A 19196-nucleotide genomic window follows, 5' to 3' on the forward strand; every position below is an offset into this window, starting at 1 on the left:
TCTTGTTTCATTCTTTTCTACAACTTAATTCCATTTATCAAGAATTTTTAGATATAGATAAAAGCTGATGTTACACTCACTTGATTAAAGATGTGAACCATGGAACCCTTTTTCACAAAATAGAAGATCAAAATGTATCATAATTACTTTTGACCCTTGTTTTTTCGTGAAACATTTTGAACTCATCTCCCATGCACAGAATTGAAACAAGGGTGGCCACATCCAAATATTATATACTGATGGAGGAAATAGGAATTGAGATCATTTTGGAAAGATGACAATGGATTGGTTAGTCGTGAACATCTCGCCATGTCAAATATTCAAAATATTTTAAAACTAAAGGCTTCATTTTTAACCAGATCTTAAAAACCTGTAAATTAAGAATTACTTGAATATAGGATACAATGCTGGCTAGAAAAGTTTACAAGCTGAACTATTAACATGTTGATGCAAATTTAAACATGTACAAAATGAAAATTATCCATGAAAACCAACATATTAGTTTCAATATCTCACCTCCACATTCATATAGATAAAAAAACAATATTATAACCTTTTCTCTTTAATAACCTCATCAATATTAATTAAATTAACAAAAATTTAAATAACACCTGAACACTATAGAATGAAATGTAAATAAAAGACGATAATCTCTAGAAAAAAAAGTGCCAATATCTTGGAAACTTTTTATAAAAAGCATCAAACAAGTTCTACTATATAACGTTTAAATTACATTTAAACGGTACTGAGTATCAAGTATAATTATATACATTATATTATATTTTAATTCATTTACTATTAAAGGGACAATCATATCTTGGTCTCAGAAACCCAAATTTTTTAGCTAAGCCAATCAGTAATAGTGTTCACAGCCTTCAAATCCATGTGAGTCCAGAATTATCCGTGTTTGAAAAATAAAGAGACACTGCTATATAAAGAAATTTTTTTGAAGGAATTATGTGAATTTCGTACTGAAGACAATTAAAATATAAGCAAGACTCAAATAAACCCCTATAATGGCACAACTGTCCCTTTAACCTGAAAGTATTCTTTTAAACATAGCTTTAAACTTGTGCAAGTGCCTTCTGTTGAATAGTGATTAGTTGTTTGTAAATAATAACTGGTTTCTTTTCAACAACCCTAATCAATAAGTATCTGTATACCACATTTGCAAAATCACTTGAACACTATCACATTATTTTTAAATGAACCATCTTTTTAATCATCCTGTGATGTTTATCAATTTGTGTACTAGACCACACAGTGTACTGTTGGAAACTGTTATAAAAATATATTCATTAAATCAACAAAACAAACTAAGATGTTTTTATAAAATCATGGTATTTGTAATGAATTAGGCCTATCACTAAATTGGCACTTTATAATTGAAAAATAAATTAGTGCATCAATATATCACATGTATATCTGAATTGGATTGTTTGTCTGCTAGACGATAAGATGCGATGCAAATACTCCACAAGGTAAGAAACATTCCTTGCCCAGCGATTCCAAGAGTGGACTAGTTGTCCACTGTAATATTCTCCCTTCCTCGTTGTATTACTGATATTACCTATCAACTGGAAAACATAAAAATAATAGTTAACTGGTTCTACATTATGACCAATTCAGAAGCCTTTCTAACATTCTGAGATAAGTATGAAAGGAAAACTATTTCCAGTCATATTTCTTATGGCACGCATAAAGTCTGTCAAACCTATGATTTTTAATAGTCCATTTAAAATTACGACACTTCATTCAATTCCAATTGTTTTGTAAAGATATCTTTATTAGAGCCCAATTTACCACAACTAGTATGTTCTGTATCTTTTAATAATCTTTTTATTTTAGTTACAAGTTGATATCTAACACTTGATGAAAAAAGATGGTCTTTTAATGCAGTGTATACAGCTTTAAATGCTGGTTGTTTTTCATTGAAGAATATCCTTCTGCTGCCATGTAACAACTTGACGCCATCTTCTTCTGACTTCTTACAAACACTCATATACATACAGTGATCAGCACGATAATTATATTCACATGACAAAATAAAAATTTGATGAGGAAAATAATGAAAATAAATATTAATGAGATCTTGGTCGCCCCATGTTAATTTTAGATGATACTCATCGTAATATCTTTTCACAGACGATAAAAATTGAGATTGTCTTAATCGTGTTAAATTCATCAACATGACACCAGAGTTAACCCCAACAACACCGTAATATGGATGACGTGCAAAACGATTATACCATCCAGTAGCTAAATCTTCACTTTCTAAAGTAAAACCTGCTAGTTGTGTTGAATTAAATAAGGTAAAATGATGATAAAGTTGGTCAATAGATGAAATAAATAAAACATCACTATCTACATATATCAGTGAATCAACATCAGTTAAAATTTGAGGAACAAACAGACGTTGAGAGGCACATGGTTTAAATAATTCTTTCCACTTCTGGCCATTACCATCATTTGGAAACTGTAAATCATATATAAAGTAATCGATTTGCGAGCGGAATTTATGCGGCCAAAACTCTAAATGATCTTTAAAATTCTGTTGCAATTCTTTTTCAGCAAAAATATGAAAAACTAAAGGAGTTGAGGTGAGTATTACAGCTGATTTTAAAAGGACCGATATCTCTGGAAATCGATCACCACATGCAACAACACATAAATGAATTGCATTCTTTTTATATTTATGTCCTGGAATTACTTTGAGTTTTGATGCTTCACCATCTTTAGAATTTTCATGTATTTCCTTGGACAGATCAGGACCATAATTCTTTGCACCTCTTTCTTCTTTGACTTTGTCCTTCAACTGTAGAATCACATCATCAACTTGTCCATTATCTTTATTTCCAACAAAATATATGACAATAGCTACCAACACTATTACTGTCACTCCAAACTTAAAGAGCATCTTACATTTCCGTGAAAACTTCATCAGAAAGATTTTTTTCCTCAGGAGATTTGAAAATATATGACCCCTGAAAAGAGAAAATTATCCACAAAATTACAAGGATTTCCTAATGCCATTACCAATTCTACAAAATTATAAACAATCAGAACCTATGTACCCTACTTCAATTCTAACTCACAAAGACTCATTTATTGCCTATTTCCATATTTGACTTTGAGAACAAATTGTGACATTGTCAACATTAGCTAGAGCCTAGTAATCAACTTAAAGCTGTAAAGTGGGAATCTTGAAGTGAGGAAGTTGCTAATAAGGTTATTTAGAATTATAAGAAATATAATTATATAAGTCAACCAAACTTTAGTTTAACAACAGGCCTATAACAATAATATATTAACTGGTCATAATTGGGGTACACAGTGAAACAATCAAAAAATTTATATTGTTATTTGGACATTTTTTTTTTGAGGAGGTGGCGAGTAAGCAAGTGGATAACAAATCAGTTGTACTAGTTTAACGAAGTGATTTCTTCTCAAGTCATTTCGACCAATGCCCAATTCGTCCACAATTCACAGCTTACTTGAACAAATTCGACTTTAGTCAGTTTAGGTATAACAGTGCGAATATTTTTCTAGTGTTTGTGCACGGTTTTGATTTTGTGTGCATAATTCGAGTAGTTACACACTTTTATTTGTCAAAAGAAAATATGCAATGCACATCATAATCCGAAACTCGGTTTTTCTGTCGGAGCTTCTTCTGGGACCATCGGCCAAGACATTGGGATAGTACGGAGTAATTCTTTGTTAACGATTATTTCATAAATGAAACATCGGCCAAGACATTGGGAAAGACAAATATTTCAGGCGTTTTTTTAATGACATTCAACGCATTGGAAACGTTTTTAAACCTGTTTCAATATGTCTAATCACCTTTCTTGTTAATCTACCAATTGATGAATGTAAAGAATTTTAGTATTTCATACCACAGGGTTATAGGCAGTGGGCGGTACACGGGGTTCCCCAGAAAAATAGTTTGTACACCCAAATTCATCGTGCTCATACCACACCCCCATTCGTCATACTGAGACCATGTCCAAACCCGTATTCGTGATACGATGACCCAAATTGTACCCCTAGTTTATTTTTAAGAATTTGAGGAATACGAATTGTATACGTTTTGCATCATTTTGGCAAGAATTCACCAGATCGTAACCCCTCTGCCCCCCACCTTTTAGCTCCGCCATTGTGCCAGAAGCCTACTACTGATTCCAGATGGCCTGAGATGAGGGCTTAGTTCTCACTTAATCTCCCCCCACCCCCTTCACTTAAAACGCTACAGGTGACGATATATTGAATAGAATCTTCAGGACATCGATAACATACATGCATATTACATGTACAGAACATTTACCACGAGATATAGGTGAGTGGCCATGTATGATTAGATTCATATGCGTACTGCTTTTTTTTTATCGGGAATGGATTAAGATAATGTGTTTAATCAGATAAGATAGTACGGAGTAATTCTTTGTTAACGATTATTTCATAAATGAACACCATGATCAAGTAGGTTAGTGTGGCATATAATATGGTGATTTTATTGGTGTCCTAATGAACTATTTTTTTTTTCTTAGCTTAAACTAAAATACTTTCATGTCATGCCATGTCTGAAAATATGGACACATTAAGCATCTTAAAGCTTAAACCACATTAGAAACCACAAGCCCAGATTAAGTTTTAACTTCAAAACTTAACCTGTGAACCGTAGCAGCTGCTAACATTAATATAGGCCTTTTCTAAATTTACATAGCCTGGGTCCTGAACACAATGCTTTGCTTTAGCCGTGAACACTATTTAGGTAACCGTAAACTAATATATAGACACAGCTTTATGGAACAACAATCACTGGTTAAAGTTTTATGCAACGTTTCGACGTGTTTCCCCCGTCGTCCTCAGGCACATGTAAACTAATAGCTGAAACAAGACACAAGGCACGGCATTATAAAGGCACGGTGATTACTGATGAAAATTGAACATACTGCCCATTTAAAAACTGTAAATAATATATTAGAAATAATATACCGGTAATAGATCTGCGATCTGCATACAACTGAATAATTTATCATATATTGGCTACGGTTCGTGGAATATAATGCGCCCAATTTAAGATATGTTTTAATCACTGTGCTTAAATGACATTATACCGAATATGATTGTGCCTATAAAAAGTGAATATGTGATTAATGGACGATGTGCCTATATCAGTAATCGCTGTGCCCAATGAACGTGTGCCTAAAAGAAGTGTGCCTAAAGTACCGTGTCTAACTTACTTGTGGTTATTGGGCTATCTGTGCCCATTTGACTGCTTACCATTGGCTGCTTAGCCTACCATTGGCTGCACATATCTCATTTAATCATATTCTGACCTCAGAAACTACCAAACCAACTGCCATGCAAAGTTACAAAAGCGGGGTGCAAAGTGATAATAGACAAGCATCTATGTCTGGTGTAGCCATTAAAATAATTGGTGTCTCACTATTACCGTGCCACAACCTTGGGTACGATGTTTTCGCAATGATTAAATATTGCATGTACATCAGCTGTAAATTCACCCAAAAAACAATTTCAACTTATTATTAAGGGTGGGGGTAATTTATTCGCTGCAATTATCAAATTTCTTTTCAGGTTTGAAGATGTTACAGAAATCTATTATTTTGGATTATCATTCACAGGTAGGCCTAAGCTTGTGGAAGGTTATTTTTTTTTTAAAAATAGATCAAAAAGATTAATTAATTATCTGTTCATCTGAAACTGACTGACGTACTGACGTGTGACGGAGAAACAATTGATACCGTAATATGAATGGTAAAGTTACACAAAGTAAAACTAAGCCTATCTGTTCAGACTTTGATGATGAATTGATAGATGAGTTCCATTATCAACAGTAACAGTGATTTGTTGAAGGGCCAAATTTTATGTTTCATGCTGTTGGTAATGTCATCTTATGGCCTCATAGCACGTTGTTGATCCGTGGGCCTATTCTGGTAATGCAGTTTGCAGATGGATGGTCTTGTTTGGTTTGTCCTCTTCGGGTCATATATGGTATCTATCGGTGTTATGGTTCTCGATCATGTCAGCCCATTCCTGATTGGTCCTAGATGATGCTACTACAGAATTCTTCGAAAGAGTATTCTACAGATACAATGTAGAACGTTAATATCAGTAAATATTACATTAATGACGTCGTCATTAGGCCTGTAATTTTGCTGTAATATTTGGGTAATATCACTAAAACTAATCAGCAATAATGACGTTATTTGTGGTGTTAAACGTGATAAATTAACGTCTGGCTAATTAAATGCTATAAACGTCGTACATCGTTGCTGACTAGCCTTGTGTGATAAACGCAATGATCTAGATAAATAACGTATAGATCAGTGGATAAACGTCGTAGGCCTACGCGTTGCTGACAAGATTGTAGGCCTAGAAGCCCTAAATAATAAACGCCGTACATAATGATCTCCGTGTCCAGAGGTCAATAAGTGCAGAATGTTAATATAGGCCTCGTTTCCGGTTTCTGTTCGTGTCACATTTTCTTAACTGTTCTACTTGTTTCAATGACTAAATTAAAGGCCTAACGTGTAGGCCTAATATTAGTAATAACCAAATAATAGGACTCAACGACATTTAAATGTAGGCAATTCCAACAAGATTTTGAAGGCTATTATTAGGCTATCTAGCTCTAGTCTAGGCCTAGGCTTAAAATGAAGTAGACCTAGCTAGGCTAATAATGGACCAAATAAATAGGAATCTTGAAAAATAGTTTGTTTACGTCTAAAGAATCTAGGTGAAGGTTGAAAGTAAACTTTTATTTTGAATGACACGGTGGCGTTATTGAAAACCCCTCCTATATAAATTGTACACAAAGTAACTAGACCTAACCAAGTCAAACCAGTTAGAACTGCTTCTCTCCAAATATCAACAGTGTACGAGATCTAGTTATAAACGCTATAATATTGAAAGCAGGCGGTCGATGAGGACGTATTCGTGTTACTGACTGAGATATATCTTGTTTACATATTCTGTCTAGTGGTTGGATAACTATACACCTCACATTTTGGATTTGAAGTCCAACTTTTTCGATATTTAACTTTTTTACTAGAATATCAAATTTAAATTTGTGACTATGGATGTCCACGGGCTCCCCGTGAGGCATTAAAATATTGCTCTCAACGGTCTTCACGGGGATTGATATTATATTTCCACTGATCTCATTTTGGAATTTTTATAACTGTTATATAATTTACCATGGAAAGCACTGTCTTGGTAAGTATCTATGACTTTGAATGGGTCATTATCGTTTAGCCTATTCAATATAAAAATAAGTCCCTGTGTTTGTTCTAGTTCAGGTCAAACTCAAAGTACTTGGATTGCATCAGACACTGGCATGGTTGATCTAGGCCTACTAAATAAAAATTCACAAAAACTTATATAATAGGACTTTTTAGGGTAATAATTATTTTACAGTGAGTTATAGTTGGCTAGTATGTTATAATCCCATTAAATCCATTGTGGTTAAACAGAGAATATAGATTATATCTGTAGTTGTGGATAGTGCCTTGTACTTGTGACCTCGTGGTAGCCATTTCCAATAACCCATCCCATTTTCTGTTCTCCTTCAATGTCAAATTTGATATTGTTTTTATTGTAGTCACCAATATTGAAGTCATTTTTAGCTGGAAGTTTTAGTGGAACATGTTCCACACTTTTATTTCAACCACTTGATCTGGTAAAAACAAGAATCCAGACATCAGTTACCCATGGGTAAGTTAAATAAGATAGTCCTGATAACTTTTGCTTCTGCTGACAAGGAACAATGAAAATACTTCAAGGAATTGCGACTAATTTTGTTTGAGGAATAGTTCAAGGGTTCCAGGTACTATGCTATTACATAATTTAATGCAGTGTGTCTATTGACTATACCAATACCAGATTTATTTTACACTCAATAGTTAAGATTGTCACAATCTTGCAATCCATATGATAATCTATTTTTTTTGACAGAAATCATGTAGGAATGGTTCAAGTATTTACTAATGTGGTTAAAGATGAGAAATTAACTGGTCTATGGCGAGGGGTTCTACCTGTAAGTAAAGTAATTTGACTTACATGAATAATACATTTAGTTTTTTCAGCATATACACTAAAAGTTTTTGTATTTTAATGTTCAATGGTACTGTATAGGGCACATTGTCTTAAAACAGTGAATCCACACATAATACATTTTTATATTGATATAGATATCTCAATATATGTCAGTAATTATTATAATATAAAATTATCTTCTTCTTTCAGTCCATTACAAGATGTGTACCTGGTGTTGGGATATATTTCTCTACTCTTCATTACATGAGGACAAAAGTTGGGTATGTAATCAGTAACTACATTGTATTTCTCTGTATTATTGGTATTATGACCCACCTGTTTCCAGTAACTCAATAAGGAGTATTGAGAAAAATTTGTTGCTGTTTATATAATAATGGTTTGATCTACTGATAGCAATTTTTAAAAGTGACATCAATGGAATCTAAGTAACTTTGAACAATAACATTTATTTAACCTCATTTTTTAGGAGTGCAGATCCTCATCCTTTGGAATCATTGGCACTAGGTGGTACAGCTAGATGTGTTGCTGGAGTTGCAGTTCTACCGTTTACTGTGGTTAAAACTCGCTTTGAAAGTGGTCTGTATGCATACAGAAGCATGTACCAAGCCTTAGTTGGTATTTATACTGTTGAAGGATTGAGAGGTTTGTTTTTACTTCAGCATTATTTTAATCATCGATTCTTTAATGTTAGTATCTCTGAATTGTGAAACTATAAACAAAAATTTGGTGTACTTAAAATTATGAAAATGTTCTGCATTGAAAGATTTTACAAGTCAGATAATGAGAATTTGAAGATTTTCAACTAAAAAAATACCTGTATGAGCAAAGGACATTTAAAGTTGATTTATGTCATCTTATTGATTTGATTCATGATGTGCATTATTTTCTCTCTTAGGTTTATATAGTGGTTTAGCACCGACATTATTGAGAGATGCCCCATTCTCTGGCCTATACTTGATGTTTTACACACAAATAAAGAAATATATACCAGAAGGTGAGGATTTTATATGTTTTTTCTGTAGTAGTTTCTATTTTGACTCACAATCTGCAATCAAATGGGTGACTTTAAATACTAAGCAAGCAAATATCATTTACATTAAAAAAAGCTGAAAGCAATTTATTTTAAACAAATAATCACATGAAATATAATTAATTAAATGGCATTCATATTACAATCTATCAATTGTCTTAAAGGAATATAAATTTCTAAATATTTACTTGGATAGCTAATAGAGCTTTAACTGTTATCTGTATTCTACGTTCTGTTTGTCTACAAGCTAACAAACATGGAGCAGTAGATATCTGAAATTGAGCAAGTATTTAGACATCTATGTTCCTTTAAGTTTCCAAAAAAGCTTACCTATCTTCTAATAATTTTAATATTATTATATAAATATATAATCAGCTATCTTAAAATTAAATAAGCTTATATTAATTTTGTCTTCAAATAGCAAATATTTTTTTCTGTTAAGCTCACAAACTGAAATTTTGAAGTTCGTTTTTTTTGGTTCTTAGCCTATTTCCCATGAAGTTTGAAGTATTGTTAATCTTATGTGGCTTCTCTCAAATGTTGGTACTAGACACCTAGGGCATATATCTGGAAGGTTTGTAAGAGGTAACAATTTATTGGTTTGCCCCATCTGTCTCATCTTTTTATCAATATTCAGTTAATTTGAACCAAGCACATTTTATCGAACAAATTGGCATAAGGATAATATTGTATCTTGTTAAAAGTATTGTATATGAAAAGTAATGTATAGGTAATATCTGTGTATCTTTAAGTCAATATTTTATAAACTGCAAATGTTCGTCTGAACAATTCCAACTTATCTCTTTATTAATGTTTATTAAAGGGATTCGGTACTTGGTATTTGTAAATTTAATTTATTGTAAATCAGGTTTTATTTTTAACTAATAGAAACTTGTATTTTTAAATGAAAATATTGTTTGGTCTTGTATGGTCAATTTTGACTTTGATTTCTATTCAATTAACAACATTTGAAAATGAGCTCTATCAGCTGCCTAAACCAAATATTTGAGAACCTTATCCCTTTAATCTAAGAGAAAAGTTGAAGTCTGAAAAAAAAATTTTGAACCATAAATGCTGTTTTCTAGTGGTAGATTTTTTCTTGCCTATACATGCAGCGAAAAAAATTACAAAATGATTATCAATTGGGAAGAAATATTTTTTGTTGTCAATGATGTAAGGAGAGCGAAAAACATCATCATTAATCTCAATTGACTATTGAAATAAAATTCACTGAGAGCTTTTATATTATTAACAGAACATATTGCTTCATATGCTGTAAATCTTTCCATAGAAAACAACGTTTACAGGTTACAAGTATTGTTGTCATGTTAATTCGATGAAATGTCTCATGTTAAGAGTCAACCATTTTCACCTCGGATGTTTAAATTGTCAAGAGCAATACTTTTACTATCAAAGAATATAATCAATAAAAAGATATAATATAGATAATTAAATGGTATAATATATCACATTGTACTAGTGATTACAGTGCAAATATCTGGTCACCAAATGAACTTTATAAGACAGCTTATCTTGATAGCTATAGTCAAATTGTTTACACAGTTATATTCATTTCTGACATTTGTTCGATAATGTGCTCTGGATTTATAATGATATATATTATGATATGATTATATTTGATATAACCTATGACTGAGCTGTTGATTGAATAAGATTTAAGCTTGCTGTTTCACCAGATAAATGTTATATATTGAAATACCATACAGAAATGTTAAAGTAGAAAGTTGTCCATTCTTGTATCAATAAAATTTATGAACTGTATTATAAGTATTTTGTAAAATAATTAAATAAAAGTTACTCAGTTTTTATTCTGGCATATTTTAAAACTGACATTAAGCATTCTTTTTGTTATTTGTCTTTTCAGGTCAGAATATGACTCCAATAATACACTTTCAATGTGGTTTACTAGCTGGTATGATGGCGTCTATGGTCACACAGCCTGCTGATGTTATTAAGACTCATATGCAACTTCAGCCCAATAAATATTCCAGCATTAAATCTGCTGTTAAATATGTCTTTCAGGTGAGTTTTCACTGAATGAGTAGAATCAGTCTTGTTTGGAGAGTAATGGGTTGTTTGTAGAACTTAATATGCCATTATAATACAGTTAGTACTATCTGTGCTCACTATAGACAATTAGAATTATTCTCAAGAAACAACTATTAATCAAAAGTAATTATAAAAATAATCCAAATTATAACATTTAGAGACTAATCCATCTTTTTGTCACTCTGCTTCCTCCATCTACTTTTAAGCCACTAAAATATTAATGGCTATAATTTTTGCTACATTTCTTATAGTGTGAAGGCATTGTTGGATTTTGGAGGGGTTTGATACCTAGAACACTTAGACGCACACTTATATGTGCTATGGCTTGGACAGTTTATGAACAAGTAAGTATTTGTTCAATAAAGATTTAGAAAGTGAATACAAAGGCTATATACTTTTTTTGACAATATTTTGAAGGTTAGGTTAAAAATCTTTTTGTCAGGGCAAAATTGTGCACAGTCAGGTGCAGAAAAGTAGGCTTGATATAACAAGCCTTGTTATATCAGTTTTGTTGAGGAAATGTCAAAATAGTGTACATTTGACATAATAATGTGAATGATTTCTCTGATAAGGAACACAAAGCTCAACATTTAACTAGATATGTCATGAAGGATGGATGTGTATATTAAGTTTTTTGTTTCAGATTATGAAGCCTGCTGGTTTAAGTAAATAAACAAGAATAAACTCTGCTTTTGACCATCTTATGTTATTGTTTAAGACAGAGTGTATTGAACATTTCCTCCGATTTCTTGTTTCAACATGTTGGGTAATGGGTAATAATAAGACCAATGTTGAACACATGTTTTGGACAACAGAACTATAGTAATTTTCTAGAACATTTTTCAAAAACATTATAAAATATGATTAGGACTGAATATTTAATTTCCTGAGAATTACAGCAAGACTTTATCTAGCAATTCTTCATTGAAAAGAAAATATGTATTGACCAAAAATTTGTGTTACATATGATTTCCATGGGTGTTAAAAATATTTGAAAATATTTTCATTTTTGTTCAAAGCTGCCATATTTTATATTTATGTTTAATTTAATTGTAAATTATGTATATATTGTGTAAATATTTTTCTGTTATTGTTACTTCTATTTACAACACAAACTTTTATTTTTTTATGAGAAATGCAATGTATTGTAAAATGATGAGTGCAAGAAGTAATGCTTTTTAATATAGGGAATCTCTGGTCATAATGTAGTATAATATATATATCAGTAGAGAGAAATCCATTTGTACATTGTTAATACAAGGTAGCGTGGAAGAAAAATTGTGCTCTGTTATAATTTGTTGAATTATGCAACTTAATAATTCCATTATATGGAAATAATTGTTTTCAATGATATTTTTCTTTTTATAATAAAAGTGTTAAATAAATAATTGATATGGGTTATTTCATTTAATATTACTAGGACAAGTTAACAGAAAATTGTAGGAGTGCAATTATTTAGAACGGAAATGTTCCTATTGTAAATTGAGTCTGTAGAGAATATCAACTGTTTCTGTAGAGCTGTATCTACCTCATTAATGAATGGACAGAACTCTAGTGTCCTCTTATTAACTTTGGTGTTACTAACACCTAAAAAGTTTTAGTTGTTATTTGGCTTTATTCACAAATGCTTATAGTCCCAAACTATCATCCTGACAACATGGCCAAACACTGTTATATGTTTGCAGATAGTAAGCTGAACTTTCAAGGTTGATTATTTGGAGAATGGAAAGATATGATTATACTATACTATATATAAAATGACATTTATTTACAATCAGACATGACATTGACATTAAACTGATGATTTCATAACAATACTTTCACCATTTATGGCATCATCTGAAAAATGGAACACAAACATTTTATCAGAAAGAACTGCAGTGAAGTGAACTAAGTTATAGGATATTTTATTAAATGTTTATATCATATTCATAATGAATATCACCATATGAAGTTCATAAAAAATTGATTACTCTCTCTGAACTAAACAAAAATCCATACATTGGCCATTAACAAAATATGATTTAATCATAATTCCTGTTTTTATAATGATTGCACACACTCCCCCCTTTCTGAAAATATACACTGTCTTATCACTTGCACAAAAAGTAGGTGACAGGGGTGACAAAAATAAAAAAATGAACTATAAAATACGAATGGGCTAAAGTCACATTTGGACTTTAAACAACTTTGCCTATATATCATAATACAGGGTTGGTCAAAACAGGAAATAGAGCAGAACAAAAGTTATTCTTACTATTATCTATGAGGTCAGTGAATACTCGCTGGGTAGATGATTTATTAATTGCTCTATTATCATTACTGTAGGTTGAAACCAAACTATACAATAGAGGTCTGAAATAATTAATAGAGCACAATGACGTTTATGAACAGAGGATAAACAGGAAATAAACAATGTCATTCTTATTTAGGATACAAGACTTAAAAACGTCACATCTTTTAAGCCACATTTGAAATATACATGAAGTACTTACACAGATTTAGAAGGGCCATCTTCACACACATTTAATTCGTTTTTCACAAAATCTCTATCTAAAGATGTAGGGTTCATCCCAGATTCTGCAAATCAATAAATGTCTACAGTGACTTCAAATTAGGGTTTTTTCGATGGTTTGTGCTATATTTTTCATAGAATTTTAGTAACAAATTTGTGGGATAAAGAAACAAAATCTGAAAATTAAAAATATTTAATCGATCTCATACTTCTAAATCTATACTGCAAGTCTTGTTTTTATATAAAAACAATTTTATTCCAGTAAAATCCTCTCTTTCCATAAAATTATCTAATATACAAATTTCCCAAACAACAGTTTTTCACTCAAAAATGCACTACAGCTAATCTTAACCACACTTCCATCACCATTAAAGTAGAAAGAGAAATGTGTAAAATATGATATCTTAAATCATACCTGATACAAGAACAGAAGCAGCATATTTGTAACCATTATATTCTAAATATTCTCTAATCAACTCATTAATCAATACGTTTTCATGACTTAATTTAGGTTTGGCTTCTGACTGATCATTTAATGCAGTAAAAACTTCTGCCCTTATTCTAGCTTTTATTTGTCCCAGCACACCTCTTGTTTCTAAACTCTCTTTTAAAACTGAAATAATGCAAATTTTAATTTAATCGTTAACTATGCTTTATCACATAAGGCCCTTTGCGATTAACGTCAGCAAACACAAACACAGACGTCTGATTGAAATTTAAAATTAAATTTGATCAGTAACCCCATTACACACCCTATAGAGAGATTCCCCAACAAGTCAGAAAGTTTAATGTTTTAATTGAAGATAAACCTTTTGCAAAAGTAGCAAAAGATAAGCCAACAGCATTGCTTTGGCAGTTTGGGATGATGAAAAAATTCACTTCTGATCTCACTGCGTTCCAAAGTTGCACAAGTAGTAGAAAAAGGTTACTTTTTCATCAGTAGTTTGTAAATGTAAGTATTCTGTTATGTACAGATACATTGCAGCGGTCATTGCATCTGCACTAGCCTACAGTACAGAACAATAATAACTAGGCCTACAGACTGCTCACAGCGAGTGAGGAGTAGGGCCTAGGCTTAGAAAGAACTACTAAGGCACATCTGAACAACCCTAGGTACTAGACTATATATTATACGTAAAATATCTAAAACAACAGAATAAATATTTACAAACCTTCTTTTAATTCCTCTGTTGATGCCATTTCAACTTGCCGCTGTTAACTATCATGTCAGAACTGGTATCGAGTCGACATTGTACTGTTGTAGAAAAACACAACTCGAACAGGAAAGTCCGAAAAGTTCTGAAATTGTGCTTTTTTTTTTTAGATCATTTAAGCGAGTAAAGGTTGTAAGTTTGGTGATATTTTGCCATGAAATTACCACATTTAATCCTGTATCAGTATATTCTAACACTTTGTAAATACCAAACCCAGACAGGCTAAATCAAGAGGTTGTTAATACAGTAAGGTAACATTTTCGGGCTATTTCATCTCGTACACGACTCTGCACCTATGTTTCTGTTCGAGTCACGGATCTATAAATAACCATTTGTTTTTATGTTGTCATATCCTATGGAAATCCCCTTTTAGTTACATGAAGTCAATATTTTCTCAATCGAGTTTTAAGACTGGCATTTAACTCTCCAGACAGCATTGAATAATAGTATATCTAAGAATAGCTTGCCGACATTTTTCTGAGATATTTCCCAAATAAGCCACTAACAATAATCATTCATAAAGTATCAAAGATATAGCCATAAATTTTCACCTTTGCGGCTTTGGTTTGGTGAAACGATGTCTTAAAGATTTATCTATAAATATGAGGTTAAATTATTATGGCCTTAGCTTTTAACTTATGAATGATCTTTAAATAAAAATTGTTATCAGCTTAAATTAAGTAATAAATTATCACAGCAACATATTAATTGACAGACCAAATCTAAAAAAAGTATTCGAGATGTGTCAATTTATATGAACATTTGACCATAGAAGATCATATTAAAAATATACTGAATCAAGGGAGGTAATTCAACAAAAATTAACTGGTCCACATTTAATTTCTCAAATTAAAATCAAATCACAGTTTCATAAAATAAAGCTATTTATAATATACATAATTGCACTTTTCCATGTTTCAGGGTTTTGTTTTTATTTTTCAAATTGCAAATCAGCATATCTTTATTTCTTTTGATATTCTTATCTTCAAGAGTGAACCATTTTGTATCTTCAAGTCAGCTTTTCTAATATCAGTTTAACTGACACAGCATCTTCTATAGCTAATCCTGAAAATTAGATAATATCAAATAATATACGTCTTGGCGGTTTATATCCACTAAGAATAAGTCTTACCTATGATTACACAATTATAAATAACATTTTTTTTAGCCTGATTGGTGTTCACAGACATAAGCCCTCTATTTTACATTTGTCTAGTGTAGAATTTTTTAACATATTTTTCATACAATCCAGTATCATTAAAACAGTTTGATTTTTGCTCTGCTAGCCTCTATCATCCTGTTTAACTTTGTCTGTGCACAGCTGTGATGTAACAGGTGGATGACAGGAGAGGTCTTGGTGTCAGAAACAAGAAAATAATAAGAAATTCTCACTTACCCAATGATTTAAATACAGTTGTTTCAGACGTCTTACTTTCTTTACTTCCAGCTATAACTTCTCCTATTTCAGCATATATCTCAGCCTATTAATCATACAAAAATAAGTTTTTTCAATCCTAACTTTAATGCATTACATTACATACTTTATTGCTTACATGGAGAATAATGAACAATTACCTTTCCCAGAATAACATCTCCACTCTCCTTCAAAGCTGCTTCTCTATTGTCAACATAAACAACAGCAGATTGCATTATTTCACTACTTATTTCTTGAGAATCTGGTAAACAAGCACCTACAGCTGGATAAAAAAAAAACATTAACAGAACATTTCTTAAAATGAATTACCTTAAGGACAGGTTAATATCACTGGATTTATATGTGGAACATTTAACATGCAAAGAAAAATGCATATAAGAGCTTAAAATAAACTGTCCTTTTTGGAAACATTACCATTAATATGTACACCAGGTTTGATCCAATCCTGTTGAAGTATGGGTTTAGTAGATGATGTTACCGTGGTGATGATATCAGCATCTTTTACTGCTTCCTTTACACTTGTACATAATACACCCTTAATTTCTTTACATAATCTTTCTGCTGTTTGAGTATTTCTACTATATACTCGAACCTTAAAATAGTAAGTCATCACAGGAAAAAGCTAAATTCTAGATTTCAGCAAGTCAAAATTATAATAGATAGGCTACCCTCACATAATTTTACAATAGCTGCTACATGGCTCACTTTAATTTATTCGCAAAATATGGTGAATAATACAAATTTTATAAAAAATAATTTGTTTTTTCATAACTTAATTATTATTGTGCACTTACCTCAGTGAACTGAAAGATCTCACTTAAGGCATAATAATGTGATTTTGCTTGAACTCCAGAACCAATTATGGCCATTATCTTTGAATCAGGTTTGGCTAAATACTTAAGAAAAATTACATTCAATGCATTAAAATATCTTTCACTTATAATTTCATTGAACTATCTATCTATTGCGGCATTCATGATAATGTTATAAAAGTATAAAATTCATAAATAAGTATGTGTAGGACTAAGTGCGACTATTATCTGTATTGACAATTCATTAAGTTGAACATGCATTTCATAATTGTCAATTAGAACTTAAATTGCAAACATATATATTATGCAAAATTAAACTAATTGCTTTGATTGCAAAAATTCAATTTACCTTGGATGCAACAGCAGATGCTGCAGCTGTTCTCATTTCTGTTAAAACATCTGCATCTAAAATCTAGTTAAAATGACTAAAATTATAACACATTTACATGTTGCAGAAATTGCAACTTGCAGGTGACTCAATCAAAATCTGATTTATAGAAATTGACAGTTTTTACTTCCAATTTTTATTAAGCTTCTTACAATTGATGGACAATTGGGAATTTTCATTAATGGGTCTATTTTTTCCAATGTGCATCAATCGAAAGTCTACTATGAATAAGATGTATAACATCGCACATGTGTAAAATCCCAATACAAACCAATCCCCTGATTGTCACTTTAAAATGTAACAGAAATCACTTACTGCAATTGGGACACCATTTTGGCTGTTGAATGCTATGATCAATGCATGATGTGATGGATGAATCTTATTATTTGGAAAGTATGAAATCAACTTTGTTACTAAAATTTCATCATCTTGGCAGTACACTGGCATAATCCCTAAGGCACTAAAAATTAAATCAAACATACACATACTTGTATAAGAAAAATATGCAACTATGCACTGCGCTTCTTTAAATGTTTAGATATTAATTCAAAAGAAATTGTCCAGCACTTATGCATATCAGGGACTCTTATATCCATCATAATAATGAATAATAATAATGTTGTTTCTGTAATTCCAGAAAAAAATAAATTATGACATCACTATTTAATGAAAATTATATTTTGGATCATCATTGATTTCACTGGCATTACAAGTCCCATAGAAGATGTGCAGGTAATTATCATGAAAGCTATGAAACCTCTTTTGCATCCTTTAAATCAAATTTAAATATTTGAAAAATTTATTTTATAATAATGGTATTCTTATCTTAGATATATAAGAATATTATTCATGGTCATGAATCTATTTACATCTCTAACAATTTAATATGAACCTCATGTGAACTTTATGTCCATACATAATACAAACTCATATTTCTAAAGTTACTAAAACATGAGTAAAATCACTCATGGTACCTTGAGGCATGCCTACAAATTTGTAAGACGCAAAAAAAAAAAATGAAAAATTCTGTCTGTGCCAATTATTTAGTATCTGAATTAAAACATCAGCTCCCAAATACTGCTAAGAGTCTTAGATTGTCCTTGGATTGAGGAAAATACCGAGCAATGAAAAAATTATTGTGTGTCCTAAATCAAGTAATTTTCATGGGACATTTTCAAAAGGAAAATGACATGTGTCAAACATTGGTGTTAAAGCCTGAAACCTTAAATATCTATGGTCTTACAGACAGATGGAATGCAATTAAAAAATTTGCGAAATATAACGATAAAAACAATTCTTAGTAGAAATCTTTTGTCAGCTGTATTTTGAACTTATCCGAGGATGCAAAACTTACGCTTCTTGAGGTTTGATTCTAACAACCGAACGAACTGGCTGATCTATACCATAATCTGATGCAGATGAAATTTTGCGAAGCGCACTTTCCATTTGTGGAATCAATTCACCATATTTGAGAACTTTGGATATTTCATCCGATGTGACTTGTTTCATGGAAGCTGCCATTTTGTTTAATCACGTGATTTCAATGTTGACTGTGTTAAATTACGGTGTATGCATTTTGCTGACGTCTCCGAATAAAACACCATACAAAGAACTCTTATTGGATAGTCAAAAATATAATTTTTGTAGTGATGA

At 31.4% G+C, this 19196-nt stretch overlaps 4 protein-coding genes across 4 annotated transcripts; 1 reads left to right on the top strand and 3 right to left on the bottom strand.

Moving 5' to 3' along the window:
* Positions 1–1741: 1741 nt before the first annotated feature.
* LOTGIDRAFT_130505 (hypothetical protein) lies at positions 1742–2917 on the bottom strand (the record flags this gene model as incomplete). Its single annotated transcript, XM_009065268.1, has 1 exon — positions 1742–2917. The coding sequence occupies one exon, from the start codon at positions 2915–2917 to the stop codon at positions 1742–1744; it is 1176 nt and encodes a 391-aa protein (XP_009063516.1).
* A 3958-nt stretch (positions 2918–6875) lies between these two features.
* On the top strand, positions 6876–12579 carry LOTGIDRAFT_235746 (hypothetical protein). Its single transcript, XM_009065269.1, has 9 exons — positions 6876–7239; positions 7625–7737; positions 7978–8059; positions 8269–8339; positions 8546–8721; positions 8975–9073; positions 10995–11152; positions 11431–11523; positions 11823–12579. The coding sequence occupies exons 1-9, from the start codon at positions 7222–7224 to the stop codon at positions 11850–11852; spliced, it is 840 nt and encodes a 279-aa protein (XP_009063517.1). The 5' UTR covers positions 6876–7221; the 3' UTR covers positions 11853–12579.
* A 1091-nt stretch (positions 12580–13670) lies between these two features.
* LOTGIDRAFT_130281 (hypothetical protein) lies at positions 13671–14311 on the bottom strand (the record flags this gene model as incomplete). Its single annotated transcript, XM_009065270.1, has 2 exons — positions 13671–13759; positions 14110–14311. Coding segments are annotated over 2 exons (291 nt in total), but the record flags the coding sequence as incomplete, so codon positions are not given.
* Positions 14312–15731: 1420 nt separating this feature from the next.
* LOTGIDRAFT_235748 (hypothetical protein) lies at positions 15732–19057 on the bottom strand. Its single transcript, XM_009065271.1, has 8 exons — positions 18898–19057; positions 17859–18003; positions 17505–17567; positions 17138–17239; positions 16758–16935; positions 16484–16605; positions 16305–16389; positions 15732–15973 (listed from the first exon to the last, which is right to left on the bottom strand). Exons 1-8 carry the CDS (start codon positions 19050–19052, stop codon positions 15918–15920), a joined length of 906 nt encoding a protein of 301 aa, XP_009063519.1. The 5' UTR covers positions 19053–19057; the 3' UTR covers positions 15732–15917.
* Between the last annotated feature and the right edge of the window lie 139 nt (positions 19058–19196).

Source organism: Lottia gigantea (genome assembly GCF_000327385.1).
Source record: "Lottia gigantea unplaced genomic scaffold LOTGIsca_69, whole genome shotgun sequence".
Lineage (NCBI taxonomy): Eukaryota > Metazoa > Mollusca > Gastropoda > Lottiidae > Lottia > Lottia gigantea.

What these genes read in the sequence shown, in the direction of transcription:
- LOTGIDRAFT_235746 (XM_009065269.1), top strand. An exon ending in AAAGAAATATATACCAGAAG is followed by an intron (nt 9,074 to 10,994) that starts GTGAGGATTTTA and finishes TTGTCTTTTCAG; the next exon opens with GTCAGAATATGACTCCAATA. An exon ending in CTTGGACAGTTTATGAACAA is followed by an intron (nt 11,524 to 11,822) that starts GTAAGTATTTGT and finishes TTTTTGTTTCAG; the next exon opens with ATTATGAAGCCTGCTGGTTT.
- LOTGIDRAFT_235748 (XM_009065271.1), bottom strand. Translation starts at nt 19,052, where the DNA reads ATGAAACAAGTCACATCGGATGAAATATCCAAAGTTCTCAAATATGGT. An exon ending in AGAATCAAACCTCAAGAAGC is followed by an intron (nt 18,004 to 18,897) that starts GTAAGTTTTGCA and finishes TTTAATTTTTAG; the next exon opens with TGCCTTAGGGATTATGCCAG. An exon ending in AAAATGGTGTCCCAATTGCA is followed by an intron (nt 17,568 to 17,858) that starts GTAAGTGATTTC and finishes CATTTTAACTAG; the next exon opens with ATTTTAGATGCAGATGTTTT.